A 24,325-nucleotide genomic window follows, 5' to 3' on the forward strand; every position below is an offset into this window, starting at 1 on the left:
TTCAGTCTCAGGACTTTGAGGAATGCTTGTGCTCGAGTCGAGCGTGAGATCATTTCATTTACAGTTTGGGAAGAAACTCCTTTTGTCTGAAAACAGGCAGTTTAACCCAATAACCAGCAACATCAACACAATTAATAATGATTTACAGATCTAACATTGTTTTGCAACCTGCTGGTGTATAATAGAGATGAAATTTGTGGTCATATCAACAGTTTTGCTTGTTTTATGCATTAAATGCATGCAAGTTTGAATGCATATTTTATTTCTCTTCTCGTGTATTGCATATGGGCTACTGTTCAAAAGATTGGTGTCAAGAATGTTTTCTGCATGTTTCTGAAAGAAGTCTCTCATGCTAAACAAGGCTACATTTATTTGTTAAAAAATACAGAAAAAACTATAAAATTGTGAAATATTATTACAATTTCAAATAAATGTTTTTATTTAAATATATCTTTTAAAATGTAATTTATTTCTGTGGTTCAAAGCTGAATTTCCAGCATCATTACCCCAGTCTTCAGTGTCACATGATCTTCAGAAACCATTCTAATATGATGATTTGCTGCTCGAGAAACATTTCTGATTATTATCAGACTGCTGTTTCAAGCTTTTGTGGAAACTATGATAGATTTTATTTTTCAGGATAAATAGAGAGTTCAAAAGGACAGCATTATTTGAGATAGAAATCTTTTGCAACATTATGAATGTCTTTACTGTAACTTTTGATTGATTTAATGCATCCCTGATGAATAAAAGTATTAATTTCTTTGAAACAGAAACAGACCGCAAACTTTTGAACAGTAATATATTAGCGGCAACAACAATGAAAAGTAGGCAATTTTTAATTTTTCTAATTTTTTCTGTTCTATAGTCCTGCAAATTTGTCAAATCACATCCATATTTATGCTACAGCACGTGTATTTGATGATAATTCATGTACCATGTTTTTTTTATGTTTTTGGATTTTATTAGACCCTTTCATGAGCAGCTTACACATTTGAATTCAATTTACTTTCATAATGCGCTTCTGAAAATTTGCCAAAAGTGTTTTTTATAGAGAATAAAAATAGTTTAATAATCACTTATTTGCATCGAACCTCAATCAACTCTAAGAATGCCATGGTACATGTCCAAAATATGGTGTTATCATGGTATATTTTCTAAAGAAGCATGGTACTTTTGATGCTCTTGTTGTTAATGAAGTGTATTTAGCTCTATATGTGTGTCATATGTTTTATCATGTGCCGTTTGGTGAAGCTGAACATATAGTGCTCTTAGCTCTCTCAAATCATAAGCTCGTCACATGTTAGCGTAGTGAGCACGAGGTGCAGATAATCCAGCGCGCAGCAATGGCATGAACGTCACAGGATTACTACAGCCGTGGGGTCTCTCTCTCTCTCTACAGTCAGGGTTCATCTACACAATCAAACGGTTTGTGCATTTCATTCATGATGCAAAGAGTGGCCCATAAAAGAATGTAGCTACTTAGAAATGTCTGAATGCAACTGCAACTGATGAGAAAATATTCTCATTGCCCTTCATTTTGAAGAAAGATTTTTGAGCAAATATTTATTGAAAAGAATGTTGTTAGGTTTAATAAAATGATTTTATTGTGATACTTTGCTTGTGAAATGTTAGTAGAACATGTTTTTAGTTAATGGGATTTAAAAATGGCTTAGAAAAAGTTAGTTCTGATATTTTTCTTCTAATTTAATGATATTCAGAAATTGAAAGTGTGTACAAACACTTTTAAGGCCACTGTTTTTGATTAATGGTGCATCATATTCATTCTGTAAATGACATTTACAAGAATGTTGTTCTACATTGGCAACAGGATTGTTATATTTAACTAAATCGGAACCTACATTTTCATTACTTTAAATAAATATGAAATAAGATATTAATAAAGTTTATTTCAGCTGGTTGCCAAAACAACATTTCTCATTTAATTTATTTGATGTACTTAAATAACAAAAACTAAAATTGAAAAAAAAAAGGATGAAAACTATATATACACACATATAAATAAAAATAAAAACTACTGAAAATGGAGAAAAAAAAACATAAAAATACTGATTTCAGATTCAGTGAAAATAGATTGGTTTATGTTAATATGATAAATACAACTAGATATATTTGAAAGACTAGTAGTCTAAATATATATAACATTATTCATGTGAATAAGATATACTGGCCCACTGAAATAACTAAAACTAAATAAAAAATAATAAAATCTGTATAGACATAAAAAATTTAAATGAAAATGGAATATATACACCCCCCCCCCCAAATAGATTAAAAAAAAAAAAAAATGAATAAAAACTATAATAGTATATAAATGATACTAAAATACCACTGACAATATTTAAGATTTTTTTAGAAGTTGAAATTTCTATTGCAAATGCCAAATGCTTAATATTGATGAATACTGGTTTCAGATTCACTGAAAGTAGTTTTTTGGAATGCTATAGTTTATGTTAGCATGATAAATACAACCATATGTATTAGACTGACCTGTAGTCTAAATATAAGGTATTCATGTCGGATATACTGGCCTGCTGCCCGACTGCAAATACTCCAGAAGCACTGAATTTGACTTGAATACCTCGAGTGGTCTACAGGCGGCAGTGTGAGTTGAACTTTTGCCAGTCAGCACTGGATAAAAGCCAAGATACTCACTGAATGGAGCCGACACTCTGCTTGCTTCAGTCATTTCCACATCAGAGCTTCCCACGGCCATCTGTGGGAGTTCCTGTGATTGACCTCTGTGTGGTGATTTAGTCTGTATGGATGAGACCAGTTCAGTTGGTTAAATGCAACACGGGTGGGTTAAACTCTACATGGTGGAAATCACAGGTTATGAAAGACTTTAACTAAAGGGGCCAGTTGTCAGTTTTTAATGTTTATACACTAGTTTTTTTTTTAAAGAAATTAATACTTTTATTCAGGTACGTAGGATGCATTAAATTTATCAAAAGTGACAAAGACATTTATAAAGCAAAATATAGCAAAAGATTTCTTTTTCAAATAAATGCTGTTCTTTGAACTTTTGATTCATCAAATAAAACTGAAAAATAAAATATATCAGTTTCCATGAAAATATTAAAAAAAACAAAAATTTTCAACATAGAAAAAAATCAGAAAATTATAATGATATCAGAAAATCATCATATTATTACGGTTGTGAGGTTTTTGGTGACACTGAAGACTGCAGTAATGATGCTGAAAACCACAGGAATAAATTACATTTTACGATATATTCATATGGAAAACAGCTATTTTAAATCAAATAATAATTGAATAATATTTCACAATATGCAGAGTTACACAATTTAAGTTTTCACTGTGTTTTTGCCGCTCTGGTGAGCATGAGACTTTCAAAAACATTAAAAATATTACGATCCCCAAACTTTTAAACAGTATCGAGTACTTTCTCATTTAACTACTTTTATTAATATTTAATATTTCATTAATACTGATGATATTAAATATTAATAATAAACTAAATAGTATGATACTAAATTAACACAATATATTTTAGATTGTATTAGAAGTTGAATCTGTTTATAGCAAATGCCTAAAAAGCTACACTGAAACTTTTGAACAGTAGTGTATTCTTCTATTGAAGGTTTATTTCTGTATAGACCGTAATTAGCTGCTTAAATGAACACCGTTTTGAACAAGATAATAAAAATACACATTATGACACCATAAGAATAACTAAAAAAAACACAACAACTACCCCCAAAAAAGCAAAAAAAAAAAAAATAAAAAATAAATCTGATTGATTGACTGAGACTTTACACAGAACTGCATGTGGCTGCAGCCGGAGATACGGTTCCTCTCATGTCCCTATAACCATCACTTATTGGTAGCAGCTTTTCAGATGCAGGAATCTTTATATATCATCTGTGTTTCTATGGCAACAGAGATTATGTCAATGTCATTTTGAGACGCCATTGAGTAATTGATTTACTGTCATTTTTATGGATTTTGTCATATTTGTAGAAAGATAATCTCTCTTGGCGCACGCCGCCCACTCACAACATCACCGCTGGCCTTCAGTTCACAAGCACACTGAGGTTCAGTCTGTTCCTGCTTCTGCAATCTGACATATTTGTGAATAGAAGTGAAACGGGACAGACAACAGTAACAGATGCAGGGAATTGATTTTATCCATCAGGAATTGACTGAATTGTGAATATTTGCTGTTTGAGGGGAATTACAGAATAAGAGGGATCTGAAAACATTTTTGCACTCTTTTGTGATTTGTCTTGTGAAGTTCACCTAGCACATTATGTGTGTTTATTAATTTTCATTTTAGTTTTAGTAAATGTGTAATGTGCTTTATAATTTTTAGTATTTTTTATTTTTTAATATTTCTATTTAGCTTTGATTTATTTGTATTTTACTTACAATTTTAGTAGTTTTAGTGCTAATTTAGTACTAGTAAATATTTTTTTTTTCATGTAATATTTGTTTATATATTTTATATATCTAAATAACAAAAAAGTTTTAATAGTGTTACTTTTAGGTAACAATAACAGTACTGATTCTAATGCTTGTTTTAGTGAACTCATATACTTATAAAATTAAGTTTTAGTAAATGTGCTTAAACCTTTTTTAATTAGGTTTTGCTTTTTTTCAAATATTTTTATTTAGCTTTAATTTATTTTTTATTTCAGTTTCAGTAATTTTAGTAACTTCATTTTATCTTATTTTATTTCAGTTAGTTGCCAAGGCAATATTTCTCATTTTTGTTGTCGTTTTTATCTGATATTTATATTTATTTCACTTTAATTTCAGTTAATTTATAAATATATTTTGTAACTTTTTTGCTTTTTGTAACAATTCTATTTAACTTTATTTCAGTTTTATTTTGCTTTTAAATATTGTTAGTTAAACTTTAACAATACTGATTAAGATATATTTGTGATATATAAATACGTAATAAAATGATACAATTGTCATGTTTTGTCAGTGTACCATCTCATAACGTCCCAATATTCAGATTAGTATTTAAACAACATGATTTTCATGGTTGATTAGTTTTAGTAATTTTAGCTTATTATTTACCTTATGTTTCCTTTCAGTTTTTTCATCTAATGTTTATTTATTGTTTTGTTTCAGCTTAATTTCAATGAACAAAAAGTACACATTTATAGTGTTTATTTTAGTTAAAAGTAACAATACTGATTATAATATATATGTGTGATATATAAATATATAATTAAGTGCCAACAGTACTTGTCATGCTCTGTCAGTGTACCACTGATATTCAAATTAATAGTTGACAAACATTTTTCATTGGTTCATTCCTAAATTGTTACTTTTGGCTGCTCCTTGTCCTGAATAAAGCGACTGTTGCCATGGTTACTTCAGAACGCGACTATACTTAGTGACAAGTTTGAGTTTTGTCATTACTGCAACTTAGCCACTGAAAAGTAAAAAGAATATTTGCTTTTAAATAAATAATATGTATTTTTAGTGGGCTTCAAGTCTTAATTACGGGTTTCAGACCCTCCTTAAAGTCTCTGTGATTCCCAGCCAGTGTGTGCTGTGAGAACAGCCTTTAATGTGACTCCATGAAGCCGCGCAGCAGACCGTGAGTCACTCTCACACCAGTTTGAGCGGCTCTTCCCACGCACGCGTCCAGCTTCTGAGTGTGTGTTTAAGAGTAATTCAGGAAGCTGACATGTCCTTCATGAATGATTTCTGTTTAAATTACAAGTGTGTGTGTATGTGTGGGTTCGGTCTCGTTTAAACTATGAATATTGTACTGTTTTGGAGTTTGTTTGACTTAATGTGTGTGTGTTTGTGTGTATTCTCGCATGTGCATCAGGACTCAATTACACACTTGAGCCTCTGATTACTCGTCATTACGCCTTTAAGAGCGGTTGGGAGGGGTTGCCATAGTAACCTGACCCCAGAAGCCATTGAACAATTACTCTTGTACTTTCTAAGAAGCGTTTAGGAAGCTTTCCAGCATCTGAGTGTAATTTATTACAAGCCTACACTCCGCAGTCTCAATCATGCTAATTCTATAATTAACAAGCATAATGCTATTAGCAGCAAACAAACACATGCATCCCCACCACTAATCATTTCAAAATAACAACCAGCGGTCAAGTGAACAGGGATTAGATGGGTCACATGATTTCAGCGGGAGGTGGTTTTGCACTAGTATTGATTGTAATGACACTGGCCGGTTGTATTAATTGTTCTAAAATATTGTACAATTCTACAATATTCTGTATTGAGTGAATGATTTTAAATAGTCTTTGCTTAAAAAAAAAACATGTTGAAAATTTCCACCATTATTGTTTTGGGGAAAAAGATAATTTACATTTTCTGACCTTTTATGACAACTTGCTCTAATAGCGGGGTATGTTGTCACAATGGAGACATGCCAATAATAAGAATAGGAGATGCTTTCTCCAGTAAAAAAGTTGTCTCTACTGAATTAGGAGAGAAATCTGCACAGATCAAGCTGCTATTCCAAGCAAAAACAGCTCTAAACAAATATGTGGGTGGATTCTGATGTGAGAGACAACAAGAGATGGACTTTTTCACTGGAGGAAGCATTTTTATGGATTATGGACTTGTATTTAAGCTGGTGGTTTGAAGTTAATCCGTCATTAAATGTCTTAATGATGGATTTGTTTCTTACAAACACAACTTTTGGCTTCTCCAGATGTTAACTGATGGACTGGAGTGGTGTGGATTACTTGTGGATTATTGTGATGTTTTTATCAGCTGTTTGGACTCTCATTCTGACGGCACCCATTCACTGCAGAGCATTCACTGCTGAGCAAGTGATGCGATGCTACATTTTTCCAAATCTGATGAAGAAACGAACTCATCTACATCTTGGATGACCTGAGGGTGAGTAAATTCTCTGCAAATTGTCATTTTTGGGTGAACTATTCCTTTAAATATCATATTATAGCCTGTTTTGGTGAAATTTAACTGTAATTATACAACATAAAATGATATCAAACCATCGTTTTGGCCTACAGGTAATGCAATTAATAATTGTATGTATTCTAAAATGCATGTGACAACATGCCCCAACTTGACAATTATGAAAAGAAGGCTACCCTTGTCCTGAAGACACAGTTGGACTTTTCTGATAAAATCATTAGTAAACCTTTGTATTCCAGAGTGGTTTTATTGTGTTCATTCGTTTACCTACGAGCTATATTGGGATTTTTGTTTGGATGGATAGATAGATAGATAGATAGATAGATAGATAGATAGATAGATAGATAGATAGATATTTGCAGTTAAACTTTTGACCTTGTTACTGAGCCATAGTCCTTCTGACAGCTCTGCAATACACATGTATAATACAGTATGAAAACAATCAAATATATATGAAGAAATATGTGTTATATCAGCCCTCACAGAATCATATAGCTTGCAGTATGTGTTTGTTTTTGTTGGGGAAGATTTGAAAGCTGGTTGGTCTTAATGTTCAGCATACTGTTTATAATTTTTAGATGTTTGCATGTGAATATGGAAGCTGATTTTCCTCTCTAATCCATTTTGTGGTGGGCTCACTAAACGCCATCTCAATCAGACATTTAAGAGAAATACTTGGTGAAACTGAGATTAAGAAGATTACCTGGCTTTTTGGTGTCCTGTTGAAAAGACCAGTAGTTGGTCACGGTGCTAGACCAGCTCTGACGCGCCAAAACCAGTCTAGACTAACTCATGCTTTTCTCAGTATTTCTCAGTAACGAGAGGGTGTAAATTACGACTTTGCGTGAGTATGAGAAATTTAGAGAGATTCATGAGGAAGGCTATCCGTATTGTGGTAAACATCACAGGAAGCTGCTGGAGTGGTTTTGCCCTTTTAACGGTCGTTAATCCCGCGCGCAGTTGGCGGGCACATTAATCCAGCGCGAAGCACAAAGCCACTTTGGCTAAAAAGCCCCATCCGGTAAAGCAGCCACCGCTTTATCCACTCGTGCCCGCACATTTGATGAAGAGGACTACGAGAAGTGTTACACACCAGATATCGATCGGCTAACCGCGCCGTTTTGTGTTTCAAACTGTGGTGTGAAACGAGCGGGAAAATAAAGCAGCGGTTGTGGGCGAGCGCAACGACGCGCGACTGAGATTCCGCGGTTGCCATGGTAAAAAGTGGATTAATAGAAGTGACGCGCTCTTCCAGATCGAGTAGAAGCTTTAGCAACATCACGCTGGCTTGAAATAGACTCCAGAAAATAAAGTTTGCTGGTGAGTAACTTAAACTTTTTCTGTGGTCACTATATAGCATAGTTGCTTTCAGAAATAACTAAAATATAATTAATATTAAAATAAAAAAATAAATAAACGGACTTTTTCCTTTTTGTTTACTAAATATTTATTTTTTAAATACATTTTTAAATTAATAATATATTGTAATATCGTCTGTATTTTAACTGTTACATAACTGGAGTCCCATTAGTCTTCTTTCACTCTCTTTTCTTAGCTCATGAGAAAATCTAATTTACATTTTTGAAGGGCTAGTTTACACTAAAATGTAAATTCTATTATGATTTACTCACCTTAATGTCGTTCCCAACGCGTAAAAAACAACAGTGCACTGAACGGTAAAACTATTTACGCTACAAACAAGCGTGTTTATGGTTATGATAATGAATTAAAATAATATAACAACACATACCAAATTTTAAAATTAATTTTTATTTTTTGAACTTTCTGAATAGGTCAAATAACTGGAAGCCAATCAAACAAATTGCCGCGTCCACTCTTAAGTTAGAACTAAGGTTATTAAAAGTAGATGTTTTGAAAAACCTTTGGTTGACCCCTTTCGTTCTTTAAGAATATATTGTTTTATATTCCACAGAAGAAAGAAAGTCATACAGGTTTGGAACGATCTTGATTAAATAACGACAGAGTGTTTATTTTGGGGTGAACTAGCCTATGCTTTCATTTCGCAGTCATTTTCATTCACTCTACCTCCTTATACATTCACACTGGTGTTAATTTAGCCTGTACCTGATCTTAAATCCAACGAATTAAATAAACATCATCCCTTAGACTTTGAAAAGAGGCAATTTATATTCCAGTCCCGAGTATTGAAGTACCACAAGGTGGTGGTCTTCTGCTGGTTTGTGTCTGTTTGAGGTGGGGTACCGCAGGGATTAGTGTGGGGCCCCCTACATTTTAAAAACATATGCGATCTTGCTCCTTGATGAGGCTCCGAAACAAAAATAAATCATTTAAAATATTGTCACTCATAAGCAGGCACCCCATTACCTACGTTAGAGCCTCATCCATTCATTCACAACAGCAGAAAAGCATGTTTCGCAAACGGCCCCTTGGTTTAAACATTCAGTGATAAAATAATCACTGAAAATAATCAGCAGTAGACGTGAGGAGGAGAAGCGCAGGCTTGCAGGTGCCGCGGCCGGTTGGATGCAGCCAGTCTCGGGGTTCACGGGTGGGAGGGGTTGAGTCGCGGACTGGGATGTGTGTGCTTGATCACGCTTCGGCAGTGTTAGTGCGTGCCAAGAAGACGAGACGACACTACAGCTGTGGCTCTCCGGTGCCCCTCCGTTTACCGGGATACCGACCCCAAATCTCCGACGATACACCTGTGGAAAGCACGCGCCATCCGTGACCTAAGTGGATTTTGGCGCGGGGCAGGTAAGAAGAACCGTCACCAGAACATCACCACAGACAACCTGCGCACGGACACACGCTCTGCGCGCGAGTTTGGATCTGTGGAAGCGATGATGTTCTGGAATGAGGAACGCGCGCTCTCTTTCTGTGTTTGGCTCTCTGCAGATTATCGACCGACTGTGAGCATATCGGTTGCATGGGTACCAGTGTGACTTGTGCAATTTCATAAGCATTGCATGTATGACTTAATAAAGAATGTTATATTTGCAATGTTAAATATGCAATGTCTTATCAAAACTGAGGAGATACAGGAGGTTGTTTATGAGATGCATTTGAGCACATGGAGTTCTTTGGCTACTGCAGTGTGATGCGTTTCAGCACCGCGGACAGCGCAAAGCTCCCGTTCTCTCGGTGATCAGCGGCAAGGTCGTTCACTCTCATCCGTCCCGTTCGATCTTTGAGTGGAGCTCTCTGCTCTATCAGCCTGACATTTGCATTTATTTGAATGAAGTGTGCAATAAATGCCAGCACGATTTCAATGCGAATGCCTGATATTGGCGAGGTTTTTGTGGGATTGCAGTTTGTTTCCCCTCCTATTGTTTCTTTTATGCCGGAGGCAGAAGGATGGTTCAGTGTGATGCATTAGTTATTTTCCCTTCCATTCAGCTCTTGCCATAATCTTTTATTCGAAAGCGAGGGAGCTTTTTCATCGTCTCTCTAATGGACCCCACATTTTAACAAGGACCCAGGGTCCAATCTGCGGTTTGGCAGATGAAACCGGCCCTTAAATGCACCTGAACGAGGAAATTCATTTATGATGGTATTTATTTATACAGATGCCATTGCTGTGAGACTAAAATGAGTTGCTTGTGAAAACCACGCAGTGCAAGTCCATTCATTCTGTAAATGCTCTCCTGGTTTTATTCTGAAAAATTGTCAACTCATTTTTGGTCTCTATGTGGTCTGCACTTGGAATGAATGGGTCTGACAGCCAAAATAAGTGTTTTTTTATTAATGTCGAGGGCATGAAAGCTTTCTCAGCTGTGTAGCAATGCTGGCTTTTTCATTGCACTTTCAGACCCATACAATACATCATAGTACACTAAAACCTCTACATCAGAGATGAACCTGCAATCATATAAACTAAAAAACTGGTGTAGAAACAATTTTCACTCTGAAATTACTATCATGAATAAGAAATGACTAGCAAAGATTTTTTTTTACTTTTCTGCTTAACTCAATTAAATATTTACATATACATGTTTATATTTTTATGTGATTTATATTATATATAAATCTAAATAGGCCTATGTATTACATATACTTCTTAAATATACACATGTATGTGTATGTGTTTATATATACATATACACAGTACACACGCATACATTATGTAAACACAAACTTTTATTTTGGATGTGATTTATCACGATTAATCGATTTGATAGCCCTAATTAATTTTTTACAGAGGTATACTGGAATTTTAGTTTGGAAAATGGAACATTACATATTTTCTGAAAGTTCCATTATTTCAACTAATTAAAACAATTTAACTAATTTCAACTTCATTTTAAAGTTTATATGATATTAAAGTTTATTTAAGCTGATGCAAGTTGGTGTAGTAACAATTTTCACTGTTATCAATTTTTAAATATTTGATGATTCTGCAGGAAAGCTGTTTAAAACATAAAAGTGTAATAGAAATTTGTGTATAATAAAATTAGTGTAAGATTTACTTTTACCCAGAAATTGCTAGTAAATTACAAAGATGATTTGTAAATACATTTGTAAATTGAGTTGTAAATAAAACAAAAATTATTAAAGTATGTTTTACAAGAAAATGTTCAGTCTTTTACTACAGAATTTTAATTTGTGATATTTACTAGCAATTTCAGTGTAAAAGTAAATCCTACACCAATTGTATGACACTTTTATGTTTCCTGTAGAATGATGTCATTAAACAATAGTTTTTAAACAGTTTTACTCAGAAATTGCTAGTAATTTTTACAAATAATAAAAAACATTAATTTAATTTATTTTCTATTTAAAAAAAATGCAAATATATTGAATTAAGTGTGAAATTTTGAAGCAGAAAGACTGAAATAGTATTTTATTGTAAAATGTGCTCTTATAATCTTAATCTGATTTACAACTTTGAAAAATAATTTTTCATTGTACATTTCCCTTGTCTGTTTGTGTGCAAATAATAACATTGCTGTGTCCATCTCCTCTCATTCAAGGTTATGAGGCCCCTCATCTCATGCCGTCCCCAGCTCAAGGTTGCCACGGCAACGACCCAGCATCCTTCTCAGGGTCGTCATAGAAGCTTTCGGACAAATGACAGCACAGTTCAAAGCCGCATGATTCCAGAATCCCCTTTTTGTGCAGTCAGAAAAAGCAAGTTCAGAGAAGGAGCGAAGCAACTGGACTGAACTTCTTCACTGTGATCGCGTCTTTGGCCTGAACAGGAACAGAATTTACTCTGATATGGTCAGCCTGTATCTCTTCACGGTGTTGCTATGGCGACTGGTGTCCCTGGCGACGGTGGCCCAGTCCAACGAGCGGCGCGTCGTGGCCCACATTCCCGGTGACATCATCATCGGCGCCCTCTTCTCCGTCCACCACCAGCCGCCGGCCGACAAAGTGCACGAGCGCAAATGTGGGGCAGTTCGGGAGCAGTACGGCATCCAGCGTGTGGAGGCCATGATGCACACACTGGACCGAATCAACGCCGACCCCAAAATCCTCCCCAACGTCACGCTGGGCTGCGAGATCCGAGACTCCTGCTGGCATTCCTCCGTCGCTCTGGAGCAAAGCATTGAGTTCATACGGGACTCGCTGGTCGCCGCCGACGAAAGTGAGGAGGCTGGGGGCGGGACCAGGTGTGCGGATCCGGAAGCCACGGCCATGAAGGGCAAGAAGCCAATCGTAGGGCTGATCGGTCCGGGTTCGAGTTCCGTGGCCATTCAAGTGCAGAATTTACTGCAGCTGTTTAATATCCCGCAGATCGCATACTCTGCCACCAGTATGGACCTCAGCGACAAATCACTCTACAAATACTTCATGAGGGTCGTGCCGTCAGACGCCCAGCAGGCCAGAGCCATGGTGGACATAGTGAAGAGATACAACTGGACCTACGTATCTGCTATCCACACTGAGGGTGAGTGATTAATTTACATTGTCAACATCCAGATGTGAGTCAGTAAGTGGATTCAGACTCATTCAGCTGAAGTTTGTGAGTCATTTTGACCAATTCATTACAAGAATCACAACATAAGAGTCTTTTGATTGTGAATTGGATTCAGTCACTAATTCATTAGACTAATTCAACATGTCAGTCTTCTTGACAATTCATTGCAATGATGAGAGTCATTCTTTTTTACCAATGCATTACAGGAGTTTGATCAAAAGAGTCATTTGTTTGTGAATTGCATTCAGCAATTCATTGGACTGTTTTAACTTGTCTTTATGAATGTTTCAGACTTTGGTTTGTGAATTGGATTCAGGGACTAATTCTTTAGACTGTTTTAATTTGTGAGTCTTTTTGACCAATTTATTACGGGATTCAAATCAAAAGAGTCATTTGTTTGACTGATTCAACTAGTGTCTCTCTGACCAATTCATTACAGAAAACAGATCATAAAATTCATTCAGTTGTGAATTGGATTCAGCAAATAATTCATTAGTTGTTTCAAACCTGGTATTTATGATTCTTTTTGACCAATTCATTACAGGAATCAAATTATAAGAGTCATTTTTTGTGAAGTGGATTCAGCAAGAAATTCTTTTATGTCCTGATTCTTGTTATGAACTTCTCAAAGAGTGATTTGTTTATGAAATGGACTGCACTGGTCAAGCTGTTCATTTTATTTTTTTGTGTATTTTATCACAGTAGTAATGTTAACATTCCATTTAAACTGCAAACTCTTAGCTAAAATATGACTTGTTTTGCCATGCTACTTTAGATTCTGCATCAGTGCAGTGCTGCCCACACACACACACACACACACACACTCACACACTCACACACACAACAGCGATGAGGCGTGATGTGCCTGGTGTCTGTTACAGAAGTGTCACATTGTGGACTCTTTTAGTGTCAGATGGGAATTGTGCGTTAAGATGTTTGCAAAGTGTGTGTGTGTGTGTGGACATCTGTAAAGAGCAAAAGCGAAAGAAAAACATCAGAGTGTGACTAAAAGTTTAGCCACATGACATTTACAGCTCAAGTGATTGGCTTGTGAGCAGATATTGTACTAGTCGAGCAACTACCATTGAGATGTATGAGATCGTTTTCTGATTTTAGACGATTGTCATCATGTATTTTATTTCAAATGGCTTTTGTTTCATAGAGTATTAGGTTTTTGCTTACTTTGCTTTTTTATATTTTATAATTGAAAGTAATAGTTTCCATCTTAGTTTTAGTTGTAGTCATAGCTCTGCTCTTCAGATGCTCCAGGCTTACGACTCTGTTCTTACACCTTAACATGTTTCTTTTCCTCTAAGGTTTCACACACACACACACACACACACACACACACACACACACACACACACACACACACACACACACACACACACACACACACACACCACACACATGATGTACTTCCTTCCCCCCACTCCACTTGGTCTCCTTTCATCCCACTGTATTACATGGTTCCAGAAGCACCCGCTCCCCACTCCACGTCTGATCTCTGAGACTCAAGAGACTGTGTGTGTGTGTGCGTGTGTGTGTGTGTGTGTGTGTGTGTGTGTGTGTGTGTGTGTGTGTGTGTGTGTGTGTGCGTGTGTGTGCATGTGGTTCAGAGTTGTAAGCACTTTTACTGACTGGTCCCCAAAGCTGAGGACCTGGAATGTGTCCCAGACTTAATTAAGATGGCAGACAGTGTAAAATTGAACTGGTAAACACACACACACACACACACACACACACACACACACACACAAAGAAATGGACAAGATCTTCACCGAGCTATACTTGTTAATGAACTGACAAACAAAATATAACAAAAGATTCACAATATAAATTGTGAGAAAATATTTATTATTCATTGAATATCGATTTTTGGGTTAAGTTTCCCTTATTTTGTTCCAAACCTGTGCAACTTTAATTTTTCAGTGCAACAAAAAAACAACTAGGGACTGTAAATCTCCAAAACACCCAAAATTGGTCCATATGAACCATGCACTATATTCCAAGTTGTCTGAAGTCATACAGTATTTTAGTGTATGAAACAGACTGAATGGCTCTCAGTAGCTGATAGCTTTCAAATCTCATTTTTGTCATTTAAATATGCACTTATTAAAATTTGACACGTTTAATCCATTACGGGATGCCAATGACATTTGGCATCGATAACATCAGACATGGTTATGGCCATCTCTTCTGCAAAGCATGCTGGGAAAGCAAACACAGTAGTCATGGTAAATGAAGCCATTGTGTTCGTAATCATCATTCAGTACAGAGTGTGTGTGTGTCAGAATCTGGTGGAGTGTAACCTTCACTTAAGATCTCAAGGACTTCAGCTCTCTTCCCACGCTCGCATCCGTCTCTCTCTCTGTCTGCGCATCTCATACCAGCTCCTCTCAGGAATAAGCAGCTGTGGAGAGAGCGATTGAAGGATGGAAGAGAGATTAGTTTAACTAAATTGGGTGGAATTTAAAAGCAGAAAAAAGTGGCATGAGACGAGCGCTGGAAAAGAGTCAGAGATGGAGAGGGGCGGGGGAGTGAGAGACGGCCGTAACAGAGAGAAAGCCAAATAGCACGATTAGGAGAAGAATATTAGAGAAGAGCAGAAAGTGAAATAGAAAAAATTCAGTTGAGGACATCTGAGGAGCTCATCATATATGCTTAGTCTTAAAATGATAGTGTACCCAAAAATGTTCTTAGTGGAATTTTGAAAGGTTCTTCAATGATGTCATGGTTCTAAACGGAACTTTGGTTTTTAAAGGGATAGTTCACCCAAAAAAAAGAAAATTGTCATCATTCTGACCCTCATGTCATTCCTTTCTACAGTGGATCACAAAATGGGCTCTAATTTTGTTGTTTTGTTTCTGTTCTACAGAAGAAAGTCAATCATACAGGTTTGGAATGATTTGAGGGAGAGTAAATGATGAGAGAATATTCTTTTTTGGGTGAATTATCACTTTTAAAAAACAAAGGTTCCATTTACAACCATGACATCATAGAGTGCTGAAGTGGTGATATTTTTGTTGGCCAACCCATAGATGATCATCAATCTGGATCCCTCAATAAAAACCCAGTAGGATTTTTCCATTGGCTTTTGGATTATTGCAAAGAATTAGCTTTGTGACTAACAAAGGTTGATTCCTACTCATTTTGTTCATCATGATAATTTTCATGAATTTCTAAGTCTAAATACTATGTAGGCTATAAATGAACTACACTACGGTTGCATGACTTCAACATTACCATCATTAACCTTCAACATCTTTTTCATTATTTATTTAAAACATTTTCCTTAAAGGTTTGAGTTATAATTGTTTTTAAGAGCGCAATTATAAACTGTAAAAGCAACTAGTGAGCAGATGAGTTTACTACAGTAGTTTGTTTCTTCATCAGATTTGGAGAAATGTAGCATTCCATCACTTGCTCACCAATGGATCCTCTGCAGTGAATGGGTGCCGTCAAACAGCTGATAAACACAATGGGCTGTATCACATACTTTGCACAAAGTGAAGCTTTTTCAGTCTTTGGTAGCTTTCATTTTCATGTCCTGCACCACATTTTTTAAATAGCAAATGCATGCCAAAACATGCCAAATATTAAAAATGAAAGGATTACAATGTAAAAGATTATTATTGTGCCTCGTAGATGGTCTGCTTGTGCATTTTAACCTTGGGCACGAGCAGAACCTTTACTCTCTGGAGAAACGTTCAGTCTTTGCTCTTGCAAATTCTGTCATGTAAAACAGCGAATCCGTTGTGGTGCGAGCGCAACTGGCTTTTAAAGGGATGGGAGATGAGACTGTGATTGGTTTATTGCACGTTACGCCAAAAACACACCCATAACTTATTAAGAGAATAGGTCCAACCCTTTTTTACCATGTGCCCAACGCACCAACCATTTTTCACATGGTTAAACTAGCAAAAATGGATTCGGACACGTCTTAAGTGCACTTGCGCCGTGTGCTTTAGACAATGTGCTTAGATCGTTAAAATATGGCCCAATAATCCACATCACTCCAGTCCATCAATTAATGTCTTGTGAAGCCAAAAGCTGCATGTTTGTAAGAAACTAATCAATCAAGACATTTTAACTTTACACCATTGCTTCCAGCTAAAATATGAGTCCTCTATCCATAGTATTGCTTTCTACAGTGGAAAAAGTCATCTCGTCTGAATCAGGAGAGGAATCTACAGAGAGCAAACGACGTTTACAAGCCAAAACAGCTCTAAATAAATATGTAGGTAAATTATGATGTGAGAGGACAACAGTGGATGAACGTTTTCCTTGGAGGAAGTGTTATGGGTTATGGACTCATAGATTTGTTTCTTACAAACACGCAGCTTTTGGCTTCTCCAGATGTTAACTGATGGACTGGAGTGGGGTGGATTACTTGTGCATTATTGTGATGTTTTTATCAGCTGATTGGACTCTCATTCTGACGGCACCCATTCACTGCAGAGCATCCATTGCTGAGCAAGTAACATTAGAAGATAAGCGAGGTGTTATTGAATCATCTGAAGTGAGGTTAGTAAAGCTGTCACGTTGAGATGTTTTGGTTCTGGTTTTGAAGAGTAAGCACTACAGCGAGGGTTTCATCGTGACACTGGGCTGCTCTCTCGTCTTGTCTCGATCTGTTTCTTTTCTTTTGATCCCTTTACCTGCTTGCCTGCATTTGCATTCACACACACAACACACACACACACACACACACACTACGACACACCTGCAAGCACTTGTTTATGCACTGGTCCTGTAGGAGAGAAACGTCTCTTTGTTTCTCAGACTTCAGTGTGAATGAGAATATTTTGAATGATTATTAATGACAAACTGGCATATTCTCCATGGCAACCTCTCTACCTTCTTTCACTCTCTGTCCTTTTCATTTGAATTGTAAACTCTGAGCTGCGTGGGTGGATGGAGTGAGCGAGAGAGAGAGGCACGAATAAAAGCGGGGTTTTGATGCGAGCTGCGTCTGCGTCGTTTCTATCAGCCAGTAGCGCTGATGAGCGCAGGAACACAGCTGGCTTAACGAGGCACAGAATGTGCCCTTAACAAGCCACAGGAACCTTTACGAGGAGCACAGTCTCACAACCTTTACTCAGCGACACACGCAGTGCTGCATAACAGACTCCGGCCGAAGCGCAAAAGGACACGGTGCCACTTAAGAACATACAGTCCTGCCTTGCTTAGTTGCCCTTGCTAATTTTGTTTTTTTTGCATCTGTGATGCCAATTGGATTGAATTCAGTCTGTCTCTTAGAGGGCGAATCTTGCAAAAACATGTCTGGGTCATATTTCACCCCAAAATCAAAAGAAAACAAATAAGAACTGATATCTTAAAGAGAAATGACATTTAAGAAAATTAAGCTTATTTTTAAGAGTATTAGGGTTTTTATTTTTTTGCACAAAATTTCTTATCATAATGCAAAACATAGATTTACAGTAATGAGAATGATAAAACCTGATAATAATAATAATAATTATCTACATGTCATGTATATAATATAATCATTCTGAAATAAATTTACTGTGACAAATAAAATGTATATATAATACAGTAGTATAACAAAAAATATATATAAAATTATATATAAGAAATCACCTTTTAAGTGTTTATATTTATTTATATATATAAAATTTATTTTATAATATTTTATTTATTTATAATTAATAATTAATTAATTTATAAGTCAAAATATTGATAAAATTGTATTTAGTTTATTTATTTTATAATATTTTGTCATTCTCAGTATGGTTTCTCTCTCTCTCTCTATACACATACATACATATGTTATAAATGTGTTTTGTTTTGCATAAAAGCCTATTTTAATATATATAGATATATATATATATGTGTGTGTGTGTGTGTGTGTGTGTGTACTTTAGGGTAAAACCTGACCTAAACTTTTTCTGATGGGATCATCTACAGGATTTTTCCTGTATGTATTATGTATGTATAGATATTTAAGGGTGAAGTGTGTCATTAGTTCAATATTCAGCCACAATTATCTCAAAACCTTTATATGTTTTTATAAACATATCGGCCAGGCAAAAAACAGCAAATCTGACTCAACCAATGGACCAATAGCAGGAGTTAGTATCTGTTTATCTGCCCAATGGCAGTATAGGAAACCTGTTTAAAAACAGTTATTTTAGCAAACAGCGTGGTGATGCATGTGGCCCTGGATTTGCACGCTTCACTTTTCAGGAGGTTTGTGAATCTGTTAGTAGTCTTTATATCAGAGGTATTATGTTTCTTAGTGTGTGTTTCATATGAAGCAGTGCAGACTCAGAAATGCATCTCCAGGGGGTCATGGAGCATGTTATTTTCACCGTTAGTTTCAATTTCTGCAAACGGGGGTGGAATTTTTTATGTATTTCAGCCTTTCTAATGTAAATGTGGCTTTGTTTTCCATGCAGCAGACACTTCCTGTTTTATAAACAGACAGGTGACAGCTGGAGTCTTCAGTCTGTGGTGTTTTGCACATGTTTTCACATGATGACGTGGGTTTCATCTGGCTGTAGTCTGAACATTTTCATCTAATGCATAAGATAGAGTAGAATTTCTTGCATTTGATCTAGTTAGGAAATATATACATGTTTAAAAATATGTAGTTTGACATAATAGAGACTTGGGACTTCGTCTAGAAAGCAACCAATTAGCAACGCCCCAGCAGCCACACAAAACACCTTAGCAACTGTATAGCAATGCCCTGGTGACCAGTATCATGGCTGCAAATTTTCCACAGTAAAATCAAGTTGGCTTAATATTATTCGTCCCACCCATGTGGTCTTGATTACATCAGCAGAACAGAAAATTAGTTTCGGAGCCAGAAAAACTTATTACATTTTCATAAAAGCAATGTTTTTGATTTGGAATCATGTGCACTGATGAATCACTCACAATATGTGCAGGGACATTTATTAAGTGAGAAAATTGGGTCAGTTTTGATTTCATGTTGTTAGGCTCCTTACACAAACAGCACAAACCCTTTTAGTTGCAGTTCATTCCTTAGAAATGCCAAAAGGAATCACTGATCATCTCAAAGCCTCTTGGGATTGAGAAAATGTGTTTGTGAATATGGCATCTCACACCCTGATCCGCTGCGGGCCGTTTACTGTCATCCTAACGCCGCTGATTCTCTCTGACATTTACACAAACATCTATTCTGATCTCTCCGGCCGTCCGGTGACTTCATGATCCCAGACTCATCCGTTCTCAAGCCAACTCTAATTTCAGCCATGACTAATTTCCCTCATTTGATTTTCTGAGGCCGGTGTTAAATGGTGGCGGGTGGCTACGCATGCTTGTAGAGATTTTGGATCAGAAAAGTGCAAAGACTTTTTAGAAAAAGATGGGTTTAAATGCTGAAAAATTGCTCAAAGAAAAGATTAAACATGCAGCATGATGACTTTGCAAAATTGTCTCTATAAAGCCAACATAAAACAACGTTTTACTTCATAATACATTTTATTTTATATATATATATATATATATATATATATATATATATATATATATATATATATATATATACACACATACATATAAAGCATTCTATTTCAAAATAGTCAAAAAAGTCTTTATTATCACATTTTATCACTTTAAATCAAAGAAACTGCTAATTTTCTCAACCAGAAACAGCAAGTAATTATGGAAGCTTGTTTACACCACTGAATAAAAAATGAAAAAGGGTAATTGCAACTTTTAATCTCACAATTCTGACTTTTTTCCCCCTCAGAATTGCATGATATAAACTTGCAATTTCGAGTTATAAAGTCAGAACTGCAAGATGTAAACTTGCAATTGCACATTTATATTACACAGTTCTGAGGAAAATAAGTCCGAATCGTGAGAAAAAAAATTCACAATTGCCTTTTTTTTTTTTGGAGGAAATGACCTTCCATAAGTAACACTCTGAATTAAATGTGAAAATTTTAAGTAGACTGTGTTATGTTCCACATGTGTTTTGTGCACTTTGTTTAGTTTTTCTCTCTCTTTCTCCCCTGTGCTTTTGTTTTGCCACTGTCTCTTTAAACTATTCTCAGTTTCATGACCATTGGACTACACGGCTGTCAATCATATTTGTGACATCACAACGCTCGACCAATCCGCTGACATAGATTAAGTAGATTACATTAAAGACTGAAAGAGTCTTACTCCAATAATCTGTTTTTACAACTTAAAAAAAAAAAAATTACAGTGTAGTTATTTATATTTTGCTAAAAGATGACAAAAGTATTTTATATACTAGTGATAATACTGTGCAGTGAGAACCAGAAACTTGTTCTGAGAGAGTAAACAGGGTCAGTTTTGATTATCTGTTGGTTTTCAGGCACATATTTCTAGATTATATTTTCCTGCATGTCATTTTTAGCAATACTGTGGTCATCAGATTGTCTTTATTTTCTCTGAAGACATTTATAATTTCCCTTTCCATAAAAAAAACGAAAGCAAAGCGTTTGGGACTTTCCAAGAGTTGCTGTGAAGCTTCACCTGAAGTTATATTTAAATTAGATTGAAATGTCATGTCGTTTGAGTTCAATAGATTTTGAATTGGACAGGATAGAGTCTCTGCACTCAGCTGTTGTCGTCAGCAGTTATTCAGGAACGTAAGAGGACAGAAAATCATTTACAACAAACGTTTAGAGAGATGATGGCCAGATTTTGAATGCATCACAGTCAGAGACAATATTTCAGGCATTTAACCAAAAACCTATTCAAAAATCCTAATAGACTTCGGGACAAAGGAACCGGAGGTGCTAAAATTCAATTCATTTCTGGGTTTTGGCCTACAAAAACACATCCCTCTGTTGTAGGTCATGGAAAGAGATGAGCTATTACAGAGGTTACTTATGGCGAGACACTACAGACAAAAACAGAGTTTTTTCATGGATCTGTCAGTTTTGAGATTTTGGGCTTTTTGGCTTTTCATAAACAATTTTTTTCAGAATAGTGGAAAGAAAACATCCAATTTACACTTTTAAGTGTTTCTTTTATAGCACTTATCTATTTGCATCTGTAGATTTCAATTACAATCCATATTCATATCAAGACCTTCAATTCAATATCTTTAAAGACCATTTTCACAAAATGAGATTTTTCTCGTGTTCCGAGCCAAAAATCTCCTTCAGTAGCACTTACATACAACAAACTTTACAGTTTTATACCTATCCATATTCTAAAGGTTTTTACAGGATTTGCAACATTTTATACGATAGATAGATAGATAGATAGATAGATAGATAGATAGATAGATAGATAGATAGATAGATAGATAGATAGATAGATAGATAGATAGATAGATAGATAGATAGATAGATAGATAGATTGATAGATATTTGTTCTAATAATGTATGCAAATCTGTGCACATTTCATTAGATAATACTTCATTTGGATATTTAAACATAACATTTCACACCTTGTAATGCAAAAAATTTTTTGTGATTCTTAATGTAATCAATCAATTGGGGAAGTATGGTTATTATATATATATTATATTTTTTGTCTTGCTTATATAGAGAAGTTTTAAAAATGCAGCAAGCAATGACTTGTTCTCCTCACTAAACCATTGCATTTGGTTTCCAGTACAGCTCATCAGTCATAACTAGTAAATTTATGATTATTTTCATGCTTTTTTGGTCCGTCCCCATTCATTTTGATTGCATGAAAAAGAACGGCGTGAAATTTCTCCACCAGAGAAAGAAGGTCACACTTGTGGAAAAACATGAGGGAGAGTAAATGATGACAGAATGTTCATTTTTTGGTGAACTTTTCCTTTAAAAGTCATCTAATGGATTCACACACACATAGAGGCGTATCTTCTCTGTGTATTCGCCGCGGCAATTAACCACGATGTCTAAATATCACACTAAATCAAAATAACATGCGCAGATCAAATTGTCAGGATTTCAGGATGCTTGTTTTTAAGTCTGCACTGATTTTATTAGGCTATGAGGAAATCTCTTGGCTTTACTGAACATACAGCCGTCTCCGTTAGCACTGACCTGAGTTACACCCATTCAGAATGAACTGGAAATCTGCCCAGTCTCGCTCTACATCTCTCTCTTTTATGCCTTTTAACTGCTGTTCAGTGGTCAGATAAAATGAACGAGGTCACTTTTGTATGGAAATTCAGCGGAAATTAATCAAAGTGGAGAGAGAGAGTCACTTTTCTGCTCTGATGAAAGAAAAGCTTTTTTTTAATTCAAGAGAAGAACAGATGAGAGCAATGGTGTGTAGGTGTATCCTGATTTTATTCTGCATTTATATTTCTCATTAATTTTGCCTACTTCACCATCTGCCATTTCTCCTTCAGATGCTTGTCATGCTCCTTTTGTCTTGCTGTACAGTCTTAGACATGCTAAAAAAATAGCCAATAATGAATTATGAGGTTGTGTCTTCCTGTTTATCTCATTTGCATATACAGTTAAATTAAGAGAAATAAATTATGATACCAGTTCATTTTAGAAAAATGTACACACTGTGAAAAAAAAAATTAGGTTGTGAATAAAACAGATAATTGAAGCACGTTTTACAAGAAAATCGTTTTTCAATATTTCAACTTCTTGTTTAGTTTAGTGTGTTATTTGCTCTTTCTTTCTAAATATTTGTGAAATTTACTAGTGATTTCTGAGTGAAAATTGTTTTAAAATAAATCCTGCATCAGTTTGTTTCAGTGCAAATGTCACTGTGCATTTTTGTTTTAATTGTATTAGTTATATTCTAGGCTTGTCTTCATTTGCATATGTGGCCTTGATGAAGTCCTTTTTGGAAATTAATTAGTACTTTTTTTTTAATGTAACCCTCCTCCTCTGAACACTGAGCTCTTTTGAGGAACATGTAGCTGTTAATTGCAAAGTTTATGGCATCAGATGAAGGACATTCATAAGTTATAAAGGCATCGTTCACCTAAAATTGACGTTTCAGTTATGATTTATTTACCTTGTTGTTCCAAACCTGTGGAGCACCAAAGAAAATGTTTGGGAGACCATTTGCTTTCATTTTATGGATGAAAAACACATAACTGTAAGAAAAAATAAGTCAAGGCATCATATTTTTCATATTACTTTTAACTCATCCAAATAATTTATCCAATTTCAGTTATATTTTATATAGGTAAGAGATTCAACTAGACACAGTTTTAAAAAATTGATTATGCTTCAAAGTTGAAATTAAACTTAATTTAAATTAGGTTTGTTTTTGAGACATTTTCCAAAATACCATCTTTTGTGTTGCACAGTAAAAAGAAAGTCGAATAGGTTTGGAATGACACTAGGGTGATTAAATAATGACAGCACATGCAGTTTCAGATTTGTTTGAGTTTTAACTATGGTCAGTCAATTTCAGTGTCGGTCAGGCGGTCTCTTGCTGTCTAAGTAGGCGATTCTTGGCCAGAATCAGTTGCAATGTGTGCCAGATTTTTTGTCGATAGTCGAACATTTGGGATACATGAGACTAGACGGTTTGTTTTGTAACTGATGAACTCTGCAACATCG

General features: G+C 35.5%; 1 protein-coding gene across 1 annotated transcript in view; it reads left to right on the forward strand.

Annotated features, from left to right (window-relative positions):
- Positions 1 to 9,478: 9,478 nt before the first annotated feature.
- grm5b (glutamate receptor, metabotropic 5b) overlaps positions 9,479 to 24,325 on the forward strand; it is a 51,743-nt gene continuing 36,896 nt past the window's right edge. Inside the window, exons 1-2 of the mRNA XM_042771591.1 lie at positions 9,479 to 9,657; positions 11,874 to 12,793. Of these exons, the coding sequence (XP_042627525.1) occupies positions 12,121 to 12,793 (673 nt within the window). The 5' untranslated portion in view covers positions 9,479 to 9,657; positions 11,874 to 12,120. The remainder of the gene's footprint in view (positions 9,658 to 11,873; positions 12,794 to 24,325) is intronic.

This window comes from Cyprinus carpio, chromosome A15 (genome assembly GCF_018340385.1).
Source record: "Cyprinus carpio isolate SPL01 chromosome A15, ASM1834038v1, whole genome shotgun sequence".
NCBI classification, from domain to species: Eukaryota; Metazoa; Chordata; class Actinopteri; order Cypriniformes; family Cyprinidae; genus Cyprinus; species Cyprinus carpio.